The sequence below is a fragment of the Sceloporus occidentalis genome, unplaced genomic scaffold (genome assembly GCF_023333645.1).
Source record: "Sceloporus occidentalis isolate IW3139 unplaced genomic scaffold, rSceOcc1.0.p SCAF_1, whole genome shotgun sequence".
Lineage (NCBI taxonomy): Eukaryota > Metazoa > Chordata > Lepidosauria > Squamata > Phrynosomatidae > Sceloporus > Sceloporus occidentalis.
The window spans coordinates 240,588,745-240,611,352 of NW_028316981.1; the positions used below are offsets into that span (position 1 = coordinate 240,588,745).

General features: G+C 38.9%; 1 protein-coding gene across 1 annotated transcript in view; it reads right to left on the bottom strand.

Moving 5' to 3' along the window:
- PTCH1 (patched 1) overlaps positions 1 to 22,608 on the bottom strand; it is a 116,292-nt gene that overhangs the window by 4,399 nt on the left and 89,285 nt on the right. The window contains exons 19-23 of the mRNA XM_089490909.1: positions 20,937 to 21,074; positions 17,262 to 17,404; positions 12,832 to 12,931; positions 4,610 to 4,864; positions 1,356 to 1,887 (exon numbers count right to left, since the gene is read on the bottom strand). Coding sequence (XP_089347035.1) covers positions 1,357 to 1,887; positions 4,610 to 4,864; positions 12,832 to 12,931; positions 17,262 to 17,404; positions 20,937 to 21,074 — 1,167 coding nt within the window. The 3' untranslated portion in view covers position 1,356. The remainder of the gene's footprint in view (positions 1 to 1,355; positions 1,888 to 4,609; positions 4,865 to 12,831; positions 12,932 to 17,261; positions 17,405 to 20,936; positions 21,075 to 22,608) is intronic.

Genomic DNA, 22,608 nt, shown 5'->3' on the forward strand with positions numbered 1-22,608 from the left:
CTCCATATAATAAAAGATTTAGTTTGGGCTGACGCTAGTCCATCTGAGTGTAATCTTGAATCCTTCATACAATCTATTGTACATGTACAGGGCATTCAGTACTAGTCAGAGAGATTACGTGCCAACAGATGTCATCACTAAATAGCAACTTGGCTGAGAGAAGGACACAACACACTTATTAGTGGAATACTGCAAGATGAAGTAGAGGCAATGAGGCTTACTGGATTATCACCAGTTAGGAAAAGAGGCCTCTAACTTCCCAGTAACACTGAGCTCCATTCCATGATTCTGGGGAAAGTGAGGCCCAAAACAGATGGGCCAAAAGCATCATTTTTGGGTCAATCCAGGGGCGTGACATTCAGATGATGCACACCCCCAAATCAGGCCGAAGCCGCGCCACAGCTGCCTGAGGTAACCCAAACATGGTGGTCTGTTGCGGACCACAGTGGCACCCAGCCTCAGGAATGTGGTGTCTGGTTGCTGCGGTCCTCTGCTGTTCAGGGTATGCCAGAGGCCACTCCAAACCACTTGTCTGCTTGAGGCCTGAGACAGTGTCACACACCAGGGACTCAATCAAATACGGATATTATAGATCCACCATCTCTTGTGTTTTTGTTTGATTGCCTGACATCATGCAATAAGCTGTAATAGATCTTGCAAAAAACTCATTTGAATAATAATCCATACCTAAAATGATTTATCTTTGGTGGCAACTAGAGGAAACAGTGCTGGTCTTTATAAAAAGCACAACAAAGTTGAATGGGGAAGTGTAATGAGCAGTGCAACAGTTTATACTCATTGGGTATATGCCTTCCTGATATGTGAAGTAGTCAATACAGTTTGTTTGGGTTTTAACACAAGATGTAGTGATGATCTAGGCAGCTGCACTCCAGGAAGTGCAGCTGACAGCCCACCACAGCGCCTGCATCCCTAATGTTATTAATGATTACTTTACACTACATGCAGTCTGTACTGCTCAGGGGCACATATAAAAGTTTAAAGTTAGACAAAAAGCTCTCCAGACACCTTGCATATCATGGAGGTAAAGACAACAATCCACTGTAATTCTGTTCCAAAAATGCCCAACTAGCAATATAATGCATTGCTAGCCAGAAATTCAATGCGTTACTGTCTCTCCAGCGAGGAATCCAACAAACTGAAGATGGAGGGGAGAGCAATTAGTGATGAAACACATTACTTTCCTAAAGCAATTTTCCAAGCTGTGAGTAGTAGCTATTAAGGCTGGAAGCTATAGTAGGTTCCAGAACCACAGACCTTTAGGAAATGCAAACAGTTTTTAAGTTTCAGCGTGCCTGCTGCTGGAACAGATAAAATGTCCTACTGGAAAGTCTTACCTTAATCTAAGTTGTTGCCATGAGTCCTTTCCTCACATTCAACATCTTGCAGTTCTATTACTTCTACTTTAGAGTTCCTCCTTTCACAACGAACATTAAAAGGCACATGAGGGTCCTCAAACTGTCCGTGGTCGGTTTCATGGTATCCCTCATAGGATGGAAAACCTCCTCCACGAGTACTGTGGCCGTGCATAGCAGGATGTACAGCAACAGTAACTGAAGCTGAGGCAGTCACAGTAGTGATAGGCTGGCAGTATGGTGGCACTGAAGCACCCATGGCAGTGAAGGCTGGGTTCCTGATATTCTGAGAACGAGCTCTCTGGCTAGAGCAGTCCCTGTTACTTGGACAGGAATGCCCTTCAGTAGAAGTTTCAAAAGCATCCCTGCGTGGCCGATAAGGGGGTGGCCGGAGTCCTTCCCTTGGTTCTCTTTTGGGTTTTCTATTTTGATGCCATGTTTGTTGCAATCCAGGCTCTTGGCTGATCTGTACCCCTGGATTTGGCTGATGATACCGCATCTCTGGCTGGACCACCTAGTAAAAAAAGGGGCAACAAAATCTTTCACTGAGATTAAAAAAAAAACAATTCTTGCAGCTGTTTCATGAGCCACAGCCTAGCAACAAAACAAGTTTTCTTATGCTGTAGAAAACATTTTGACAGTGTTATTTGAGATATTCATTTTAGCCCTGTTCAGCAGTTGTTTTTTAAATGAACAAATCGTGATATGTACTCCAGACCCAGTTTGTCTCCCCCCCCCCCCCATGTTGCCAGGGGAAGTCTGAAAAGAAGACAGGGTTACATTCTGCTAAATCTAGTTACTGAAATACATGCAATTGGAAACCCTAATATTGTGGGGCTGCTGATTGTGTGAAGATCCATAATCACATTCAGGTGAATGTGAATATGGGGCCTTTTTAGACCTTCCCTGGCAACAGAGAAAGGGGAGTGGAGGGGACAGCACTTGAACTGACATCCACAGCTCTCTCTACATACTTATTATAAAGGATGCTTGAATAGGGCTACTTGTGATTTCTGAAAATGTTAATAAGCACAAAAGGATATAATCACACTAGAACATGAGTGTGTGTTTGTGTGCAATATGCATGTACACATTTGCTTCCTCAAAACCTCTCACCAGAATAGACTCAGCATCTATGTAGTCAGATTACACATTCATCTATGTTTTTCAAGAGGGTGACAAGGAAAATAGATTCACAATCCTGCTATACCTTCTAAATACTGTTGGGCTTTGGCAAAAGCTATAGTTCAGTTACATTATGTACTGTACTCAGAAGATTCATAGGTTGCTTTTGAACAAGTTATAAGAATCTGAATTTCTGGAACTTTGTAAAGAGTGTGATGCAGAGCAGCCACAGAAATCAAATGACCATGACCAACTTAAAATGTGTCTCCACTAATATCTTTTTAAGGCCCCTTCTTAATTCTGCATCAGAAAAAAAGTATTGGGTGCTTTGCTTATTTCAGAATAGGATATAGTTTAGAATCAAAGTGATTAAAGATTCAGCTCTCAAGCTATCCCGTGATCAGCGGCATTTTCTTTTCTTTCTAAAAGTAGCCTTTTTTGCATTTCTTTATTTAACCAATGCTATTTAGTAGGGGTGAGGGATAACCTGCCAAATCTCAATTCTGGTCTTTCTTATGACAGACAATGCCATCATAGCAATCCCAATGCTGTCCCTCTATTCCACATGCCTACAACTTGGATGTTATCAGAAGAAATTATGCAAATGAAATATGACATGAGTGTTAGCACCAAGCTTAGTGCAAGTGGGCAACGCAGCAAAACAATAGTTTTCCTCAGAAGCAGGCAAAGAAGGAACCAAGGGTATTGGGGTTCTTCTCTCCCTTGTCCAAAAGACTGAGGCTGCAAATCTGTGTATGACTTCCTGGAAGTAAATACATGTCTAAACTCACCGAACTTACTTCTGAACAAACACAGGACTGTGCTGTCAAATGGTCTTTTAAACTGAGACTCAATGTTTCTGTCTTCCCCTTTTCTCAGAGAGAAAGTGGTGCCCAGTTTTTGTCCTTAAACAAAATTTTCAGTTTAAATCCACAATTACAAGGGAGGAAATCCCGTCAAACAAGTAGAATTCACATCTGAGTAAATATACACAGGATTTCACCACGAGGGCTGGGGTGTGACTATCATGAGAGGACCCTGAATTTCTGAAGTTGCAACTACTGGACAGGAAACTCCACAGGAGCTGTCATAATACTTTCCAGATCCATTAGTCTTCTACAGTGGACCATCTTATTCCCCCACTCCTGAAGAGTTCCACTGAGTTTGAATTCAATAAGTAGTGATCTGTCAATGGTAATGGAATGTCAATGTGTTCTTTCACATCATCATTCTTCCCAGCACAGAAAACTAGATCAAAGGCTACCTGGAGCATGAATAGAGCCAAATACCACTTGAGAAAGACCAATAGCTGCCATGGAGGGAATGAAGTCCTGAGCCACTCCTGTCAGAATAGACTCAGCATCTATGTTGAAGCCCTAAGTTACCACTTAGATGTACTGAATGAGAACAGAGAAAACCTTAAAAATGGATGGGCAACTGCTAAATGCTGGGTGGGCACATTGGCTTCCTAATGCATCATACCTGCTGATTTCTCCCTGCTGGTACCACGGATTTTCAGATTTAAAAAATACCCACAATCCACAGGAGTCCTAGGGGGCAATTTTCCATGTTTTTAAGCCTCCCTTGGCTTAGATCCAGGAAAGGCTTTTTCTCACTATGAAGTAAATTAGACGTAAACCCATGGGCTGTACTTTCCCTACACTTCCTGGTACACCGGTTTGAGATATACAGTTCCATAGATGTGTTGCAGCCCTAATAAAATCAGGTAAGCACTTGAATGTTATACAGTGGGCCATCTCCTTACGCAGGGGATCCGTTCCAGACCCCCTCGCGTAAGGGGAAATCCGCCCATGCCCAAGCCCCATGTGGCGGTGTGTGTGCCATTGTTGTTCTCCCCATGCGGCTTCCGTGTAAGTTGGAAGCTGCATAAAATGCATTTGCACATGGTGTGGGTGCACTATATATACAGAAGGGGAATCTGTGTATTTTAGCTATTAATGGACTACATTCCCCATCAGCCCTGGCCGCTGGCCATGTTGGCTAGGGCTGCGGTGAGTCTCAGCCCAAAAGCATCTTGAGGACCACTAATTCCCTACCCCTGGTATACAGGGTAACGAGAGATAAAAACAGATAGGATTTGGGTTACTTACAGAGGATCTGGCAAATACTGGGTTTTCAGTTGCTTCAGTAATTACTTGATGGAGTGGAGCACCTGTTCTTTGTGTAGCCTCATACTGATGGAGCTCTTCACTGATTCCTGATACTGTGGTCTGAGAACTGTACTCGGAATCAGATGAATCTGACCCATTCTGAGTATGAGTTGGTGGTATGGCAAACCTCACGATGCTTGGGGGAGGCTCCGAAGAAGGGGTTGGTAACGTGCTCCTTCCACTGACTGGAGAAACCTAAGAATGACAATTTAAAAATCAATAAAATAATCCCATATTGTTTCTCAGGTTTTGGAACAATAGATCAATCCACCAAATAAAATTCCTTCACAAAACTGTTTCCAGTTTTGAAAAACCATCTCTGCCATTCCTTGCTGTAGAGTGTAGTGGCATGAAACATGTCTCGATTGGATACCTTTAATTAAAATATACTTGGTATTCTCTTAATAATATCATCCTATTGAACAGTTGCACATTTGTTACACTGACCTGTACTTCTGACTAGCATTATACACCAGGGATGGGAATTCTCTACCACCCCAGATGTTTTTGAATGGCAGCTCCTTGCAACCCTAGCCAATGAAAGAATGCTGGGACCTGTAAGCGAAAGATATCTGGAGGACCACATAATTCACATCCCTGTTATATACATGCAATATGCTTATCTTTGAAGGGCATTCAGAAATCTCAGCTGCTCTAAAATGCAGCTGCCAGACAACTGACTAGGGTCAGGTGAACAGAGTTCATAGCTCCAGTTTCATTCCTTTTACACTTGTCAATTAATTTTTGACTCCAGTTGTATATGCTACTTCTTACTTCCAAAGTCCAAAGTGCCCAAGGATCAGGAATGAACAAAGCATGTTATGGACATCCTGAAAGGGGCTGAACTGTTGGTTGTCAGCACTGAGATAAATGGCTTCACATTCAGTGCAATTCTTCATAAACTGCCTGTCACTTGTTTCCCCTTCCTCCATCACAAAGACACTTCCTGTTTGGGATGGGGAATGCAATGGATGAAACTTTTGGCTACTACCAGGTTCCAACCAAACATCATTTTCTGCCAGGGAAAACCTACATTCTGGCTACCAATTCTTTTGAGAAGAAAGCCTCAGGGCCATTGTAATCAGAGGAAATTGGGCCCTATACCTGAGCTGGAAGCATCCAGAACTACCTCTGCTATGTACTTCCTGCTTCCTTCTGATCCTATGGTAAGTTTCTAGGGTACCTTGGAACAGGAGAAGCAGCCCAACCTTCCCTGCCTGGCACCCTTTTTCTTTTATGGGATAAACCCTTAGTATCCATATTCATGAAAATATATTCTTCAAGCAACCCACGAAGTGACTGTATATATGGGGGAGGGATCTACAAAGAAATCAAATAGAATACATCAGTGGAAGCAAAGGATGGAGAAACTCCATACTCTTAGCAAAAACAAGGCCAGGAACAGATTGTGGCATAGACCATGAACTACTAATTTCAAAAGTCAGAGTAAGGCTAACTAAGCTAAGAACATTAAACCACCCATCATGCAAACAACAACAACAACCTGAAGGGCATAACTGAAGAATGTAAATACAAAGTGTAAAACAGATTTGCACTATTAAGCCTAATTGACCAGGAGCCAAATGAACTCTAGACTGAATTCAGGGACATTGTTAGGAAGAAAAGCAGAAATACACTATGTGTGGCCAAAAAAAAAGATAAACTTCATTGGATGACAGATGAAACTCTAGAAGCAGTTAATTATAGAAGAGAAGCAAAAACAAAAAAGGACAGAAATAGAACCAGAACCTTGAATCCAAACGTTCAAATGACTTGTGTGCAGCGATAAGGGGAATTACTATAATAATCGATGCAGTGAAATAGAAGCTGACAATGAAAAAGAAAGAACAAGAGGCCTCTTCAACAAGAGCCAAGATATCAAAGGAAAATCTTAAGCAAGAGTGAAAATGCTCTACAATCAGCAAGGGATCACATTACATGACAAGCAAAAATAAAATGATGCTGGAAACAATACATGGAATAACTATATAGAAAATACAACAGATACATAAAGAACCATACGAGAACCAACCTCCAGTGAGAGCTGCACTCAGAGCACTTGAGAGAAATATCACCAAGAACAACTGGCATGCCAATAGAGCTGATTCAGCCTACAGAGACAGAATCTGTTCTAGTTATAACTAAACTCTGTTAACAAATATGGGGAAACAAAACAATGGCCCACAGATCGGGAATGCTCAATATACATTCTAATCCCCAAGAAAGGCAATAACAGGGATTGCAATAATGACAAGACCAGTGCATTAATTTCCCATGCAAGCAAAGTGATGCTCAAAATTCTACAACAAAGTTACCATACATGGAGTGAGAAATGGCAAATGTCCAACCTAAGTTCATGAAAGGAAGAGGCACTAGAGATCATATAGTAAGCATACAATGAATAATGGAACGTACTAAGGAATTTCGAAAGAAAATCAGGCTATGCTTCATAGACTCAAGCAAAGCATTCTATTGTACAGATGATGAAAAGCTATGGATCGTTCTTAAAGAAACAGGTATGCAACAACATTTGATTGTCCTGATTCATAATTTGTACTGAAAAAAGAGGCTACTGTTAGGTAGTGGCATCACTAGGGGTTTGGGGTGTGTGAATAGCACCAGGTGACACCCTTGTTCCTCAAACACCTACCAAAATCTCCACTATGTATATGTAAACACATTTAGGTTGTGCATATGATATTGTAATTTGAAGGTAGAATTTTAATTTTGCTAGTTGTTTATGTTACAACTATTAGCACTACTTTCACGGTATATGGGAATTACGATTTACAAGCAATGTGAGTGCAAAAAACATTATTAAGGATTCTGTATGGCATGAAATGGGAGGAAGTCAATGGGGGGGGTGATGACAGCATGAGTAACCGCAGCAGATGGCACCAATCCTAGTAATGCCACTGTTGTTAGGGAAGAATATGGAGAAACAGAATGTTTTACAATTGGCTAGGGGGCAAGGCAAGACTGCATTCTATCATGCCATCTGTTTAATTTGTATGCCAACAATATCATACACAACACAGCATTAAACTTAGAAGAAGGATGAAAACTGGAGAAAGGAACATCAAAGATATGCAAATGACACTATACTATTAGCAGAAAATAAAATCTGTAAAGATTATTTAAGAAAGTTAAGATAGAAAGTGCAAAAGCAGGTTTACAGCTGAACATTAAGAAAACAAAAATAATAACCACAGATGATCTACCTAATTTTAAAGCAGAGGGCATCAAAGTAATTCGAGATTTTCCATCCTTGGGCTCAATAATTAATCAAAGTAGAGTTGGCAGTCAAGAAATCTGAAGAGGACTAGGATTCAGAAGGCAGCTTTGAGGGACTTAGACTAAAATTATATCGCTGAACACTAAAGTCAGGATGGTCCATGCCATAGTATTCACCATCCCTAGTTATGGTTGTGAAAGCTGGACAGTAAAGAAAGTTGATAAGGAAGAAAATCAACTCATTTGAAATGTGGTGCTGGAGAAGAGTACTGCAAATACCATGGATTGCTAAAAAGACAACAAATGGGTCCTAGATCAAATCAGGCCTCAACTCTCTATAGAAGCCAAAACGACTAAACTGAGGTTGTTATAGGGTGGCCATATCATGAGAAAAAAGACTGACTAGAAGAGGCAATAATGCTTGGTAATGTGCAAGACAATAGGAAAAGAGGAAGACCAGATAGATAGATTCAGTCAGGGAGGCCATGGCTATGAGTCTGCAAGTCCTGAGCCGGGTATAGGGAGACTTGGCAATCTCTCATTCATTGGATTGCCACAAATCAAAATTGACTTGAGGGCAGTTAACAACAACAATCTATATAAGGATCTCGCACCAGGTCAGTGGAACATTACTGTGCTCTAGAGAAGAAAGGTTGAACTGTGTCCTAGAGAAGAACGGTGGAGCTTCAGCATGCAAGAAGCTTCATAACAACTAATGGATTGTAGCATCAGCTAATACAGTGGTTCCCAAACTTTAATCTTCCAGTTGTTTTGGATTTTAGCACCCAGAATTCCTGCCTACTGGCCAATTTGGCTGGAGCTTCTGGAAGTTTAGGTCCAAAACATCTGGAGGACCAGAGTTTGGGTACCACTGATCTAATAGATGTATCTTAAATCTGATGTATCTTTCAGATTTGCAGCCTATGGCTTGCAAGCTATAGCATGAATTGTTTCTGATGTGGTAAATATAAGCACATAAATGCATTAGGTAATAGACCCCTTGGTCTCTCTCTTACAAATCAATCAGTGGTTACATCAATCCCCGAAGATTTAACAGCCAAATCTCGAAAGACAACTCAGACTACTCTAGAAGTGACGTCTCAAGCAGTATCACTGACAAGAGACCTGTATAATCCTAACTGGAATGGCTGCATCCAGTTAAATGATCAAATTACATCGTCAATTGTGCCAGACCCTTTCCAGTGACTGCCGGAGGGTGCTCTTAGGAGTTCCCCAAGTTTTACGCTACTTTCATGAAATATTGCGGGTTGGGGAATGAAAAGTAGTGATGTAGATTTTATTGAATATATCAATAAGTTTGACATTGTTTGTTTACAGGAGACATGGAGTCCTTATGACATTTGCCTACATGGGTATATATCTTTTTGTGTCCCGGCAGTAAGATCTGGTCTAAGGGGACGATATAAGGGAGGATTAGCTATAATGATAAAAATAATTAGTGGTCTTAAACATGTAATATTAACCCCCTGTGAGGAAATTGCACAAGCAATTCTACTCCAATTTGAGACTGTTAAAATAATACTAGTTAATATTTATATACCAGCAATTAACAATAATTTAACGAGTTCAACTCACTGGGACCACTTATCTAATTATATTGATGAATTTACTAATAAACCTGATCCTATAGGGTGCTTATTGATGGGGGACTTTAATGCTAGAATTGGCCCCTCTAATGACTATCTTTGTGAGCAGTGTATGCTCGATGTTAATATGCCTCCTTTTCCACTGAATCTCCCCCGAGTTGGTCTGGACCCAGTTACTAACAAAAATGGGATATTGCTGGCCAATTTTTGTATCACCCATAATTTACTTATTTTAAATGGTTCAGAGTATTTCCCAAACACAAATGGTTTCACTTTTATAGCTACGGGAGGGAGAAGCTCTATTGACTACGTATTATCTAGTCCAGTCTTGATGAATCTGATTACAGCCTTTGAAGTCGGCCATAGAATAGAAAGTGATCATATGCCACTAGTAGTCTCTATGGCATTACCCAAATTAGCTACTCCACCTTCCATAAATTCTGAAACGATTGTTGGTTATGAAAGATTAAAACGAATTTATTGGAACCCTAGAACAATAGAGGCAGTCAGTGAAATCTATAAGGAAGCTTGTGCCTTAACGGTAATAAATAATCTAGCTAATAGTACCTCAATAGACAATGCACTAGTAAATTATGGGAAAGTAATATCTATTGTGAGTAACAAAGCAGCTACTTATATAAATCCAACTAGAGGGAGGTGCTCGTGGTTTGATAAAAGTTGCCTTATAAGGAAAAGGAACCTTAGACAAATATTCCAACTTGCTTTAGACAACTCAGAGGAAAATTTCAGACCTTACTTAAAGGCCCGGGTACAATTCTATAAGTTCATTGAAGACAAAAAGAAAGCCTTTTATCAGCAAAATTGGGCTGATTTAGATAGAGATCTGAATTCAAATGATACCAAAACATTCTTGTTAGCAGTAAGGAGGCATTTGAATAACAACTCAAATTTATTTAGTCCTGGTATTCTGCCCCAAATATGGGTATCATATTTTACGAACAAGATGCAAACTCAATCAACTGATAATATTGTAGAAATTGCAAACCCTTCTATTATTTGGAGTCCTGTTTCACCAGATGAAGTATACCAATTAATTCTTAAACTAAAATCTGCTAAATTGCCAGGTTATGATACTATTACGGCAGAGGTTTTGAAACATTGCCCAGAATTATGGTCCAAAGCTTTGGCTAATCTATTCACCCTGGTAAACAACACTGGAAAGATTCAATAATTATTCCTATCTTTAAAAAAGGCGATAAGCAAGAGCCAGCAAATTATCGCCCAATAAGCCTGCTTTCTATTGTGGGTAAACTATATGACAGCTATTTGGTAATGAAACTGCAAAGCTGGATGACTACTCAAGCCATCCTGGGACCGGAACAAGCGGGCTTCAGAGGTAACATGTCTACCACAGATCAGATTACTGTTATTTCATTTCTCATTAATAAATATATTTCCCGTCCTAAAGGGAAATTATATGCTGCATTCATTGACCTAAAAGCGGCATTTGATCTTATTCATCGACCGATACTTTGGAGTAAACTGGATAGTTTAAGTATAGATTCAAGACTTTTGTTCTTGTTGAGCCAAATTCATACCAACAATCGCTGTAGGGTAAAATTTACTGAAAGTGGTCATTTAACTGACCCAATCTATTCAGGAATAGGCGTAAGACAAGGCTGTGTCCTAGCTCCTCATTTATTTAATTTATTTGTAGCAGATCTTCCAAATTTCATGTCAACGGTTGACACCCATCCTCCTATGTTAGGAAATCGCCCACTTCTAGTGTTACAATATGCTGACGACACTGTATTATTGTCGCGAACTCAGGTGGGCTTAAAGAGAGCCCTGAATAGATTTAGTGAATGTTGTGTTAGGTTTTACCTACAGATTAATGTTAACAAATCAAAGGTCTTGGTATTTTCAAAAGGATTTACTCCAAGGAAGTGGAAGGTGAATAATCAATTTATAGAACAGGTAAAAATGTATACATATTTGGGTGTTCTATTCCATTACAATGGTCTTTGGGTAAAGCAGAGAGAAAAGGTTGTTCATTCTGGGAAAAGAGCTTTGGCAACATTACAATCCTTTTACTATAAGAAGGGAAACTAAGATGTCCTTGCAGCCTTGAAAATCTATAAAACCAAAATTAGACCCCAAATACTATATAGTACATCTGTATGGGTTACAGCTTTTAACAAGGAGGTAGAAAACTTACAATCTCAGTTCTGCAGGAAATTGTTATGTATTCCGCCATGTGTTCATTATTTAACGCTATATGACGAGCTTGGTCTGGATACACTCGAGACCACTGCCTGGTTGATGGCGTATAAGTACTGGCTTAAAATCCATTATAGACCAAATAGATCTAGTTTAATCTGGTTCCTTTTATCTGATAACTATTATATTAATTGGTCAAAAACCTTTGAAGATAATCTAAAATTAAAGGGTTTAAATCTGGACTCTCTACTCTTATTGACGGAGCATGAGTGCTTTAAGACAATTAAGGATTGTTTTTTGAGTTGGGAACGTAAAGAAATTTATTCTACCTCCCCCAGAGTATGCTCCCCTTCTGTGTTTGGCATTCCCCCCTGTTGTGGTGAGATACCAAAGTATTTTCAATCATTGTCCCTTCAGGCTGCAAGGAAAGCCTTCCTTTTTGCAAGGCTGAATATCCATCTGTCATGTGTTACTAAGGGGAGATATATGAAAATTCCATTTGCTAATCGACTTTGTATTTGTGAGGTAGCCCCAGATACCCTCCAACATATTGTTTTTCTTTGTCCATTATATCAAAAACCGAGAAAGAAATTGACAAAGAAATTAATGGAAATGAATTATCATGTAATGGATATAACTTTAGTGCACCTATTGGAGGATTGTAACGAGCAGATTACACGATTGATGGCAAATTTTCTAATGGAGGCAACAAAAATCTGGTATAAACTGAACAACGGTAGTGCATAGAATTACATGTTATAAGGATGAAATTTTAAAGTAACTATGTTAATAATTTTAGTCAAATTTTAATTTTGTATGATGTTTTTGAGATGCCTAATAAAGGTTTTATGGTATGGTATGGTATAGGTAATAGAAGTAAAGAGTGGTTTGTCTATAAAGTGTTGCCTAATGATAGATGTAGAAAGTACAAGAGAATCTGCTTTCCAGTATCAACAGAACATGATCAAATCTGATTTATTTTCACTGACAGTTTTTCTTTTCTCTACCAAAATGCTAGCTATTCTAATGGCACATAATTGAGAAGAACTTCACATGAATTTAAAGGACCTAAAGTAATTAGAGCAGCTAAAAAAAAAATCAAAACAAAAACCTGTAATTTCCAAGGAACACAATACTGACCTCAGGATATGGTCCAAATAGGGAAAGGAGAACAGGAAGTAGCACCAGTCCATTCAAAGCACCCAAGATGGTTAAAATCGCCAAAACAGCAAAGAAATATCTGAAAGATTTTAATATATTAAAAGTCAAATGCAGAATATGTAATAAATATTAAAATAAAAAACACAAAAATTTAACATATTTTATCACACCTGCAAAACAGCCATACCATTAAAATTATTTTTGTTTAGCATGCAACTTTGGTTCAGCAAGGAGTTTCTTTTTTTCTTATTACCTTTTGGATTAGAGAGGCTACATTCCACAAGCCAAAGTGTCAGTTCAAAAAAGAAAGAAAAAAGGGGGGGGGGGGGGGCTTGTTAATTTACCACAATCTTGCAGCATGTAATGTTATTTATGAATGTGTTACACAAACACAAAAATATGGAATGTGAATTGAATGACTGAACAGATTGAAAGCACAAATACAATGAAAAGGGGCCCCCATTAGTGAAAACCCAGCAGAAGCAAACAAATGAAGTGAAGGGTGTAGAATTTAAACAATTTAGCCTAGAAGGAAAAAGAAGCCCACTTCTCCCAGCAGCTAATCCACTGTGTAATGCTTCTGCATCTAACAGCAGAATCTCTAATTAAATCTCTAGTGTATCAGGTAAGGTTTTCCCTTGCCATTCATTAATCACAACTTTCCGCCTTGAATTCTGTGAGTTCCAGTTTTAGCAAATAGCTCAAATTGCAACCTTTTTAGACACAGGAACCAGCTTTTTGCGAAGAAAATGCAGGCCATTCTGTCGTAAGCCTGAGCATTGTACTGAGTAAGAGCACTCTACAATGGCAGAGCTGCATTGCAGGCTAATCTTTTGTTGAACAATTTAGCATCTCTGAATGCTCTTGTTTTGTGTCAGCCAATTCAAACATAAAGGCTGAAGGACTATGGAAGAAGAGGAGAGTGCACAAGTGGTTGTCCTTTCCCACCATTGAGGGCTAAGGTCTGGTATCCTTCATGAATAAGACGGTAAACCTGCCAGCAAGAGGAAAGCCTTACTAGATAGTATGGGTGGGGAGGGGAGGCATAGAGAATTAGAGGCTAAGTTCCAAAATGCATTTTACAGCTAATGGATTTGGAGACTTGGATCTTAGGCAACAGTTTGAAGGTGAAAGGGGCAGAAGGGGAAGATGGGGGCAATCCCTTTGCCAATGTCTCTGCTGGCTACATGGTTTAAACAGGAAACACTCATCTGATCAGATCTATCAACATGGAAAGCTAAGCTATCATCCTGCTACAGTAGGATTACATCTGGGAATTTCTGGTCTGCATTAGCAGAAAAGCAGAGGGAAAATCAACAAACTAATCTCCTACGCTAATGTAAACGAACAGAGCTTTATACTGAAAAACTCCATCAACAAGAGGCGCTGGAGACATTTGCATCTCATCAGTCTAGCTCTAGAATAAACAGGCTGATTATAGATCTGACCACTCTGAGTATACAAAACTTCTATCCAGACGTGATGTGGGGCTGAAAACCTACCCCTTGCAGGAAGTTTGGGGCCTTCCTCAGCCATGAAACAAAGCCCAAGCTTTGTTCATTAACTTTGGATTCTTCTTTTGAAAAACAGAAAAACAAAACTGAACTGAGATTTTGCTAGACAATGAGATGGTCAAGCAAAAATGAAGCTGTGGGTTGCTAAAATATAGATTTTTATTTTATAGCAAATAGCCAATTATTAAGCACAGGTTTAGGAGCTGCTACCTGCCTAATTGTGGGGTCAATGATGCCTATAGCTCTGATTCAGATGTTCTCTTAACTAAACAGAGAAAAGTGTTAGCCATGGCCTCTCTGTCATTACTTTCCTCATGTGAAAAGCAAGACAGCAATAGCAAGTACATTTCTACACTACTTACCAATGTACTAAGCAGTTTACAAAGTGCAAGTAAATTGCCCCCAACAAGCTGGGTACTCGTTTTAGCAACCTACAGAAGAGTACCAGCCTAAGTTGACCCGGAGCCCCTGGCTGGTATTGAACTCACAACCTTGTGGATTGTGAATGAGTGGCTGCAGTACACACATTTAACCACTGCACCACCTGGGTTCTCTGCCTATATAGATATATTCTTATGACTTATGCATAGAGGCAAGCTCTCCACCTCATTCCGCACCCTGATTTTCTTGACTTGCACAGAGAGCCTTGATGCAAATAAGGGGTTTTCTACTGGTAATAGAAAGACATAACATTAGCATGGTCTCCCACCTGATGTGAAAAATATCAAAACAGGGTTTCTATCTCCTATTATCCATATAAGCATAGAGGCTAGGTCCAACTATTTTGGATCCAGTGGAAGCTTCTGTTCATGGGGAGGGAGGGGACAATTTATACCAATTCTCTTTTCTTCCTATAGGTCCATGCTCTACTTCTCATGATGTAACAGAGGATTCCCAGGAGCAAATTTTCACAGAATGCAGGTGGTTACTGGAAAGATGAGACCTGGTATGTCTCCTCATATGAACATGAGGCAAATTCAGTATGTCTTTTTGGAACAGCCTCATAAACACAGCTAAGGTTCAGAGATTTCCAAATTCTGGGTCTGAGTCACTGATTGCTCTATTCCACGTTACATCATTCAGTACTATACCAGAGACAAAGTTTTGCAGGGGGAAAAAAGTAAAAGCCTGCAGGAGATGTGGAATACAGGAAGCTCTCTTATACTGAATCAGACCATTGGTCCATCTAACTGGATGTTGTTCATATTGACTTGCAGGTTTTAGACTAGATCTCTTTCCCCAGTCGTATCTGGAGACATCAGGGACTGAACCTGGGACATTTTGCATGCAAACCATATACTACTTTATATAGTCATGCCTAAGTCTAGAAATTTTAGTCCAAAAATTTGATCCAAAAAAACCTGAGTCAACTTATTGTAAGTACTGTACTTTAACTCTTATAAAAAAGGAACCATCCCCTGGTGAAAAGAAAGAGTGTAATCTGTTCTGGAAGCACTGACCTCCCCCCCCCCCCCCCCCCAATTCCTTCATCCATCCATCCTTAGTGTGAGCACAAACAGTTATGCCTGCTGGAATTTTTTATGTACTTTGCCATTGTTTCCTTTTGCTTCATCTTTTGGATCCTTTGTTACACGCCCCTAAGTTTTACCCTTGCCTTATCAAAATCACATTAAAATCTATCATTTTAGTCCCCCAACCTATCCTCGATGTATATATGAGGTTGACTTATAGTCGAGTATATATGGTAAGTCATTGGATATCAATTGGCTTCTAGGTTGGAGTAAATGTAGGAGGGCATGATTTCATAAAGTCTTGATAGACTGCTTTGCTGTCATATTCTGAACTACTATTTTACAGGCTTTACTTTTTGTGTTGATGGCTACTATTTTTCATTTATAAACCTATCTTTTGTCAGCTAACGATTGTTACCTGTGCTCTTTCCACTCTCTCATACTCCTAGTTTTTGTTTATTGGCTACACAATGCCACAAAGAGACTGTGTTTCCTTTCTACCCAGCATCTTTGCAGAGACTGTCAGTAGCAAAACATGATCTCTTTCATCACTCCCCTTAAATTCCTTTCCACAGCAATGGAAAGGGGAGGGGCTTCTTTTATACTTCTATCCACCAAAATCATATTCTTAATTAAATCCACAAGAAAGCAGGCTCCCTTTAGCTTCATACAGAAAGACCTTCAGGTTTCACTTTATGGATTTTATGTTATCCTCTGTGATGCTATAAGTGCCTGCCTTCTCCTATTTTATACTGGGCGTTTTATTTTGGTCAGCCAAAATTTGCCATAAACTTCAATCAGGAAAAAGGGGAAGGGGGGAAGTTCAGCTTCAGGATGTTTATACATTTCTAGGCTTCTCCACTCAAAACATTCTTGAATGTAAATAGTTTCAAAGAATGGTTAGGTTAAAGGTCATGTCCAGCTAGCCACTGCAGAATGCTGGCTCTTTGGAAGTAAATTTATGTTGCTACTAAGCAAACTAGAGGCTGCACTTTATACTGGGCATTTATGGCCTTTCTGACTTGGAATCAACATTTTAGGAACGATATCAGATGTTCAGCTTCTGATGGAAAGACTTCATCAAATGTAACAAGCAGTTAATAAAGCAGAATGAATGTAGAACCATGAGATAAACAGGCATAGCACATCATGCATGGCATTATGGCAGCAAGTAGATGGAAATATGCAACAGTGCTCCCATGAAAGGAATCTCACTTATCTGATTATTTTGACTAGCCAAATTCACTGGGGTGCCCCAACACAGCTTCATGCTTAAATGTAATCCAACTGAAACAGTCTCTTAACTACATATCTGATTATCCAATTGCAGGAACCTTTGACCAACCAGATAAATGAGATTCCATTGAGCTAATTTGTTTTTAATTGAGCAGATTGAGAGAGGCAGAATGCACACATAATTTACCTGACAATAAAGTCAAACTCAGATCCTGCAAGCATTAGGACACCAAGCAGTGTAGACACAGCTCCATCCAACACAGGTGCAAACATGTGCTCTAATGCAAGGACAGCCCTGCGATTCTTGTCTCCCATTGCAGTCAGAAATGCCTAGAAAAGAATGAGGTCCATTCCCTGAGATTAGTGTGTGTAGTTCATGGCAATACTAGCAAAGAAGAAAAGCAACACAGTGTAAATAATTCATCTGCAGTTTCCTATTATAGCTATATTACCAATGGGCAAATTAACCACGAAGAATGACCTTAATTTTGTTGTAATTTTAATTTGCAAAACAAAAAGTGTTAGAAGCCATTTCTTCCTAGAAGCCATGACCTCTGACTAAAGGCCCTTTGCCTAGTTTCAGATGTTGCAAGGCTATCTGTGGATGCACATCTATAAGCAAAAGCATAGATGGAGAATATGTGATCCACCAGATAGCTCCCATCAGCCCCCATCATTGGCTCTACTGGCAGACAATGATGGAAGTTTTAGTCCAAAAGCATCTAGACAGACACATTTCTCCTCATTCCTGAGTTAAAGACTCTCTACACATGAATCCTGACTCATATACATTAATAAGCATGACCATGGTTATTGCGCAGAGCTATTCCCATTCTGACCATGCTTTCTTCCTTTTGGGGAGTCATTTCTAGAATGTAGTTAACTCTTTTAAACATATTACAACTCTACTTATAACCATCAAGGGCCATAGATTTAATTTAGATTAAATCTCATTTGTAATTTCATTCTAAAAAATGTGTGTCTCTATTCTTTCAAGTATTTTAATGTAGTCAGGCTTCAGTCATACACAGAAAACAAAATTTGACAAACCCAGGATAATAAGTAGAATGATAATTAAAAACACTGTTTGATAATGTTCTTTTTTTCCTATTTGTGTTCCACTGAAAATCAATTTGTATTTAATCCAGAAAAAAAGATATGCACATCTCTAGAGTGGCATGCAATAAAGTATGCATGTTTGAAATACATCAAGCTTACTTGATACCATTAAAGCTGTTAGTTTATTTCTCCTCTGCTATACCTCTTTGCATGTGACTTGCTTTTTGTATTTTTAAAAAAACATTTTCTGTTTCATCTCTCTAAGGGCACTGTGGATGACATAATGTGTGACACATATGGAGGTTTGGTCTATAACAGATTGAAAACACGACAAACTTCATTTTTAGTAAGGATATCCATATTCAATTGTCAATACTGTATTTCAGTGCCAAGCTGGACAAAGAAAGCAATGATACAGAATTAATTTATAGATAAATATAAGGACATATATACTTCTTAAATCATTGGGTTGATTCTTGACTTACAATGTATGTTATGGGTCTATTGGAATAAATTATACTTAACTGAATCATAATTAAATTTAATCTCATCAACTTCAATGGATATAGCTAACTCTTTGCCAATGGTGTAAACTTGTTGGGATCACTGGGCCTTCTGAAATACTCATGAAACCTATTGATCCTTTATTGTGGCACCAGAGCTCTCTGACATAGAAGGCTAAATATCTCACAAAACTACAGTTTCCAGAATTCTCTAGTATTGAGCTAGGCTGTTAAAACAGTCTCAAACTGGATTGTTTCTGTAGTGTGTTGTGGACCATGAAGGTTCTCCTGAAAACCTATAGATCTGGTTCTATGGAAGTAAAAATGAAAAAGCTAAAACCTCCAAGTTGTATATAATGCTCTAATACTCATATACTCGCAGATGTTATATGGGCATCACTGAGTACACAAGAGCAAAATGTAACCTTGTAGTAAAATTAAAGTCATGTGCAAGTTATGGAAAATACAATGGATTAGAAGCTTGGCATTGGCTGAATATTTACAATCAGTAATTCTCTTAAAAGCTGGAGTTATGCACAAGACATGTGTAACAGACCCAAAGCTCAAACATAGGTTCCTAAGTGTTGAATATTTTGGTTAGTACTGTTTGATTCTTTTATTTTTTAGCCACTTACATAGATTCATTAGGGTAACTTAGCTGCAGAGTTCAAATTCTCACCCAATAATTTTAAAATATGTTTTAGACTGAAATCTACATGAGGTCTAAGTAAAACATTGGGCTTTTTTTATGTCCATTTAGCTTGCTGACAACTAAGTATTAGATAAGTAGGTGACCAACCCTATGTTTAATCTACATCAGATAAGAAAGCACGGAAGAAGTGATGGGGGACAAAGGGAGAGGGCTCAGATTCAAAAAAATTTAAATATACTCTGCACTAAAGCCTTGATAGTTGTATGACTGCTGCCTGCAGTGTGTCAGCAATAAAATATTAAATATACATAGACAGAGGGGCCAACATGGACATGATGGCAAATGCAAAGATTTACTCCTTCTTTCCTTAGTTACCTTCCCCAGAAACATTACCTCCCCCATGCTGCTGTAAGAAAATAGAAGTCCAGCTGGTGCCAACTTGGGCTAAATCCACACCAGCAAAATAATCCAGATTCAGTGTGCAATAATTTGTCCAGATTTCACCCTGTTCATGCCACACTGACTAGTATAAATTTGCACTCAAATTGTATTGATTTCTCACAGTCAAATTCAAATCAGTATAAATGAGTGCTACTTCCCATGCACTTTTTTTTCCTTCCCAGCATGCATAAACCTATCAACAGATAGCCTTTCTGTTTCTCTTGTCAATCTTACCACCCACCTTGCACTCTCACTGCATAGCTCTCTCATCCGATCCCCTTCCCCACTTTGCACCCCAAAAAGTAAGTGAGGGGACTTTAAATGTCTACAGACAACAACACAGGATGGAAGGCAGACAGTGCATGAGTCTCCATGATGGAAAGAGGGAGCAGAGCAGGGCAAGAGATGAGGAAAAAGGCCAGGCAGAGGGCTGAAGCCTTTGGAGTAACTTTGCAAGTGGGGATCAGCATGGAAGGGGGAAGCAAAAAGGAGAAAGAAAAAAAAAGGAATGTTTCTTTCTCCTTGTCCTTGGAGCTGCTGCTTCCCTGGCCAAGCCCAGCCATGAGATCAATGATGTGGGGATAGATCGGGCATGCATGGGTGGGTGTAGACTGGGTCCGCCTGGGTTGGAGAGTTTGGTGTAGATTGAAATCACTGTCTATTCCCATTTCCCTCTCCAATATCAGTGATGAGTGAGTGAGCAAGGATTATTAGGACCAGCCATTCCACTAGTTTGATTTCCTCCAAGTGACCAAATCTACCATAATAAAAGGTAACACACACACACCCTGACAGGCAGAGAATTAAACATACATTGTATAGTAGGTTTTATGGACTAATTTGCAAAACTGCAGTTGCCCCAAAGTTAACATAGTGCATGTATGTGCATGCTTTTGTTGTGCACTCAGATATACATGTTCGATAAAGCAATGTGAATTAACCTCACTTTAGAATCAAAGGTAAAGCACATTACATGATTGAATGTTTCCTATCCTTGCTGAATGCTTCTTCAGTTCTGAAAATCAGCAATACATAGAAATGCTAGCCATCCAAGTGCAAAATGATTTTGAACACAAGAAGAATCAGAGATGAGACTGTCTATATTCAGAGGTTATACAGTTTGAAGAGAATTATACCAATTTGACACAACAAGTGACTGATTTTTTAAACATTTGTATTTATAACACACACACTCAACTCTGCTTACCAAGGCAATGTGAACAGTAAACTCCACTCCAATTCCAACAGACGCAATCAAGATGACAACAGGCACTGCACTCAGCTTTATTCCAATAAGACCCATCATGCCAAAAAGTTCCACTGTCATCAGAGCCAGCACCACAACCTTAGAATGATTCAAACAGTGGTTAGCAAATTAAAGGAAAGACAAAGAGAGAGGGAGAAAGAGAGAGAAGGAAAGCAAATATGTTTTTTTTAAATCTCACTTTATTTGATTAAGTGTCTACATGCTTTGAAAACTTCAGTTTAATCATTTCCTCTGATGCCAAATCATAACCAATTTTTTTCCATTTTTCTTTGAATTTGGAAGTACTGTGCAAAATCATGTTGCCTATTGTCTATTTCTTTCTAACATTCCACCTCCACTTGCACAGTCTGTGTATAGTAGCTTCTCCAAGTAATAATACAAGACTTGGACTCCCCTCTTCCTTGCATTTTTGACCCAATTGTAGAGTTAAGTGAAGATGACTCCTCAGTAATTAATACATAGGAAACAGAGAATACTGCAATCAGCTAAAAGGTATCAAATTACAAAAGGGCCTCTTGGCTTTGAAGAACTTGGTGGGATCAGCTTAAACAAAGCAAACAGTAAAAGTTAAGGGGATGCTTTTTAATTTTTCATCCTTTAATCTATTTTGTTTTAATAGGAATAACAAAATAGGTATCCGAATAGAGAAATGTGCAAAAAGAATAAGGCCTAAGACTCCTGTTAAAAAGATAGATTCACTTTCTGTAAACAAAGTCCACCCCCTGTAGGCACTACAATAAATTATTTTATAAGCTAATGACTCATGAATGATAATATACACAGCACATGTCTTTTGAAAGCTATTCTAGACTAAACATTTACCTTTTAACATACCTGCTGTACAAGTCTATAGGACCCTAAACTGGTAATTGCTTTTTACCTCTACATTTTATAAACTATGGAGAAGTTCATAATGTTTAGATGTAATAACAGCAACATTCCATTTGAAAAGAATGCTTACATACTGAAAGATGTCCAGAACATATAAATGTCTAGTCTATACAAATTATGTTTATCATTTTATTTCTCCTATACACTGCAACCCTGAGCTGAACTTTGCCCCCATCACTACTAACCCTGTGTGCTGACTGGCAACTTTTCACAGGATAAACTTATAAGGAGATACTGCTGGATATATATATACTCATGTATAAGTCTAGATGTTTTAGTCTAAAAAATGACCTCTAAAAGCTTAATCGACTTATTCACAGGTCAATGTAAGTACTGTACCTTAATTCTTATTTTTTTTAAAAAAGGAACCATCCCCTGGTGAAAGGCAAGATTGTAATCTGTCCTGGAATCAATGATGCCTCTCTACTTTTTCATCTGTCCAACCTTTAAGATGAGCACAGACAGTTATGTCTGCTAGGATTTTTTAAGTTCTTTGGCATTGTTTTCCTTTGCTTCACTCTTTAGACCCATAACTCCACCATTTGACTACTTCAGTAGGCATCTCTGGCAGGCATGACTTTGTCTTATGATAATACCATATATACTCAACTATAAGTCAACCTCATGTATAAGTCAAGGCCAAGTTTGGGAGCTAAAATTGTGGATTTTGATATGACCCATAGATGTGACATCTAAAAAGGCCAATGCAATTTTAGGCTGC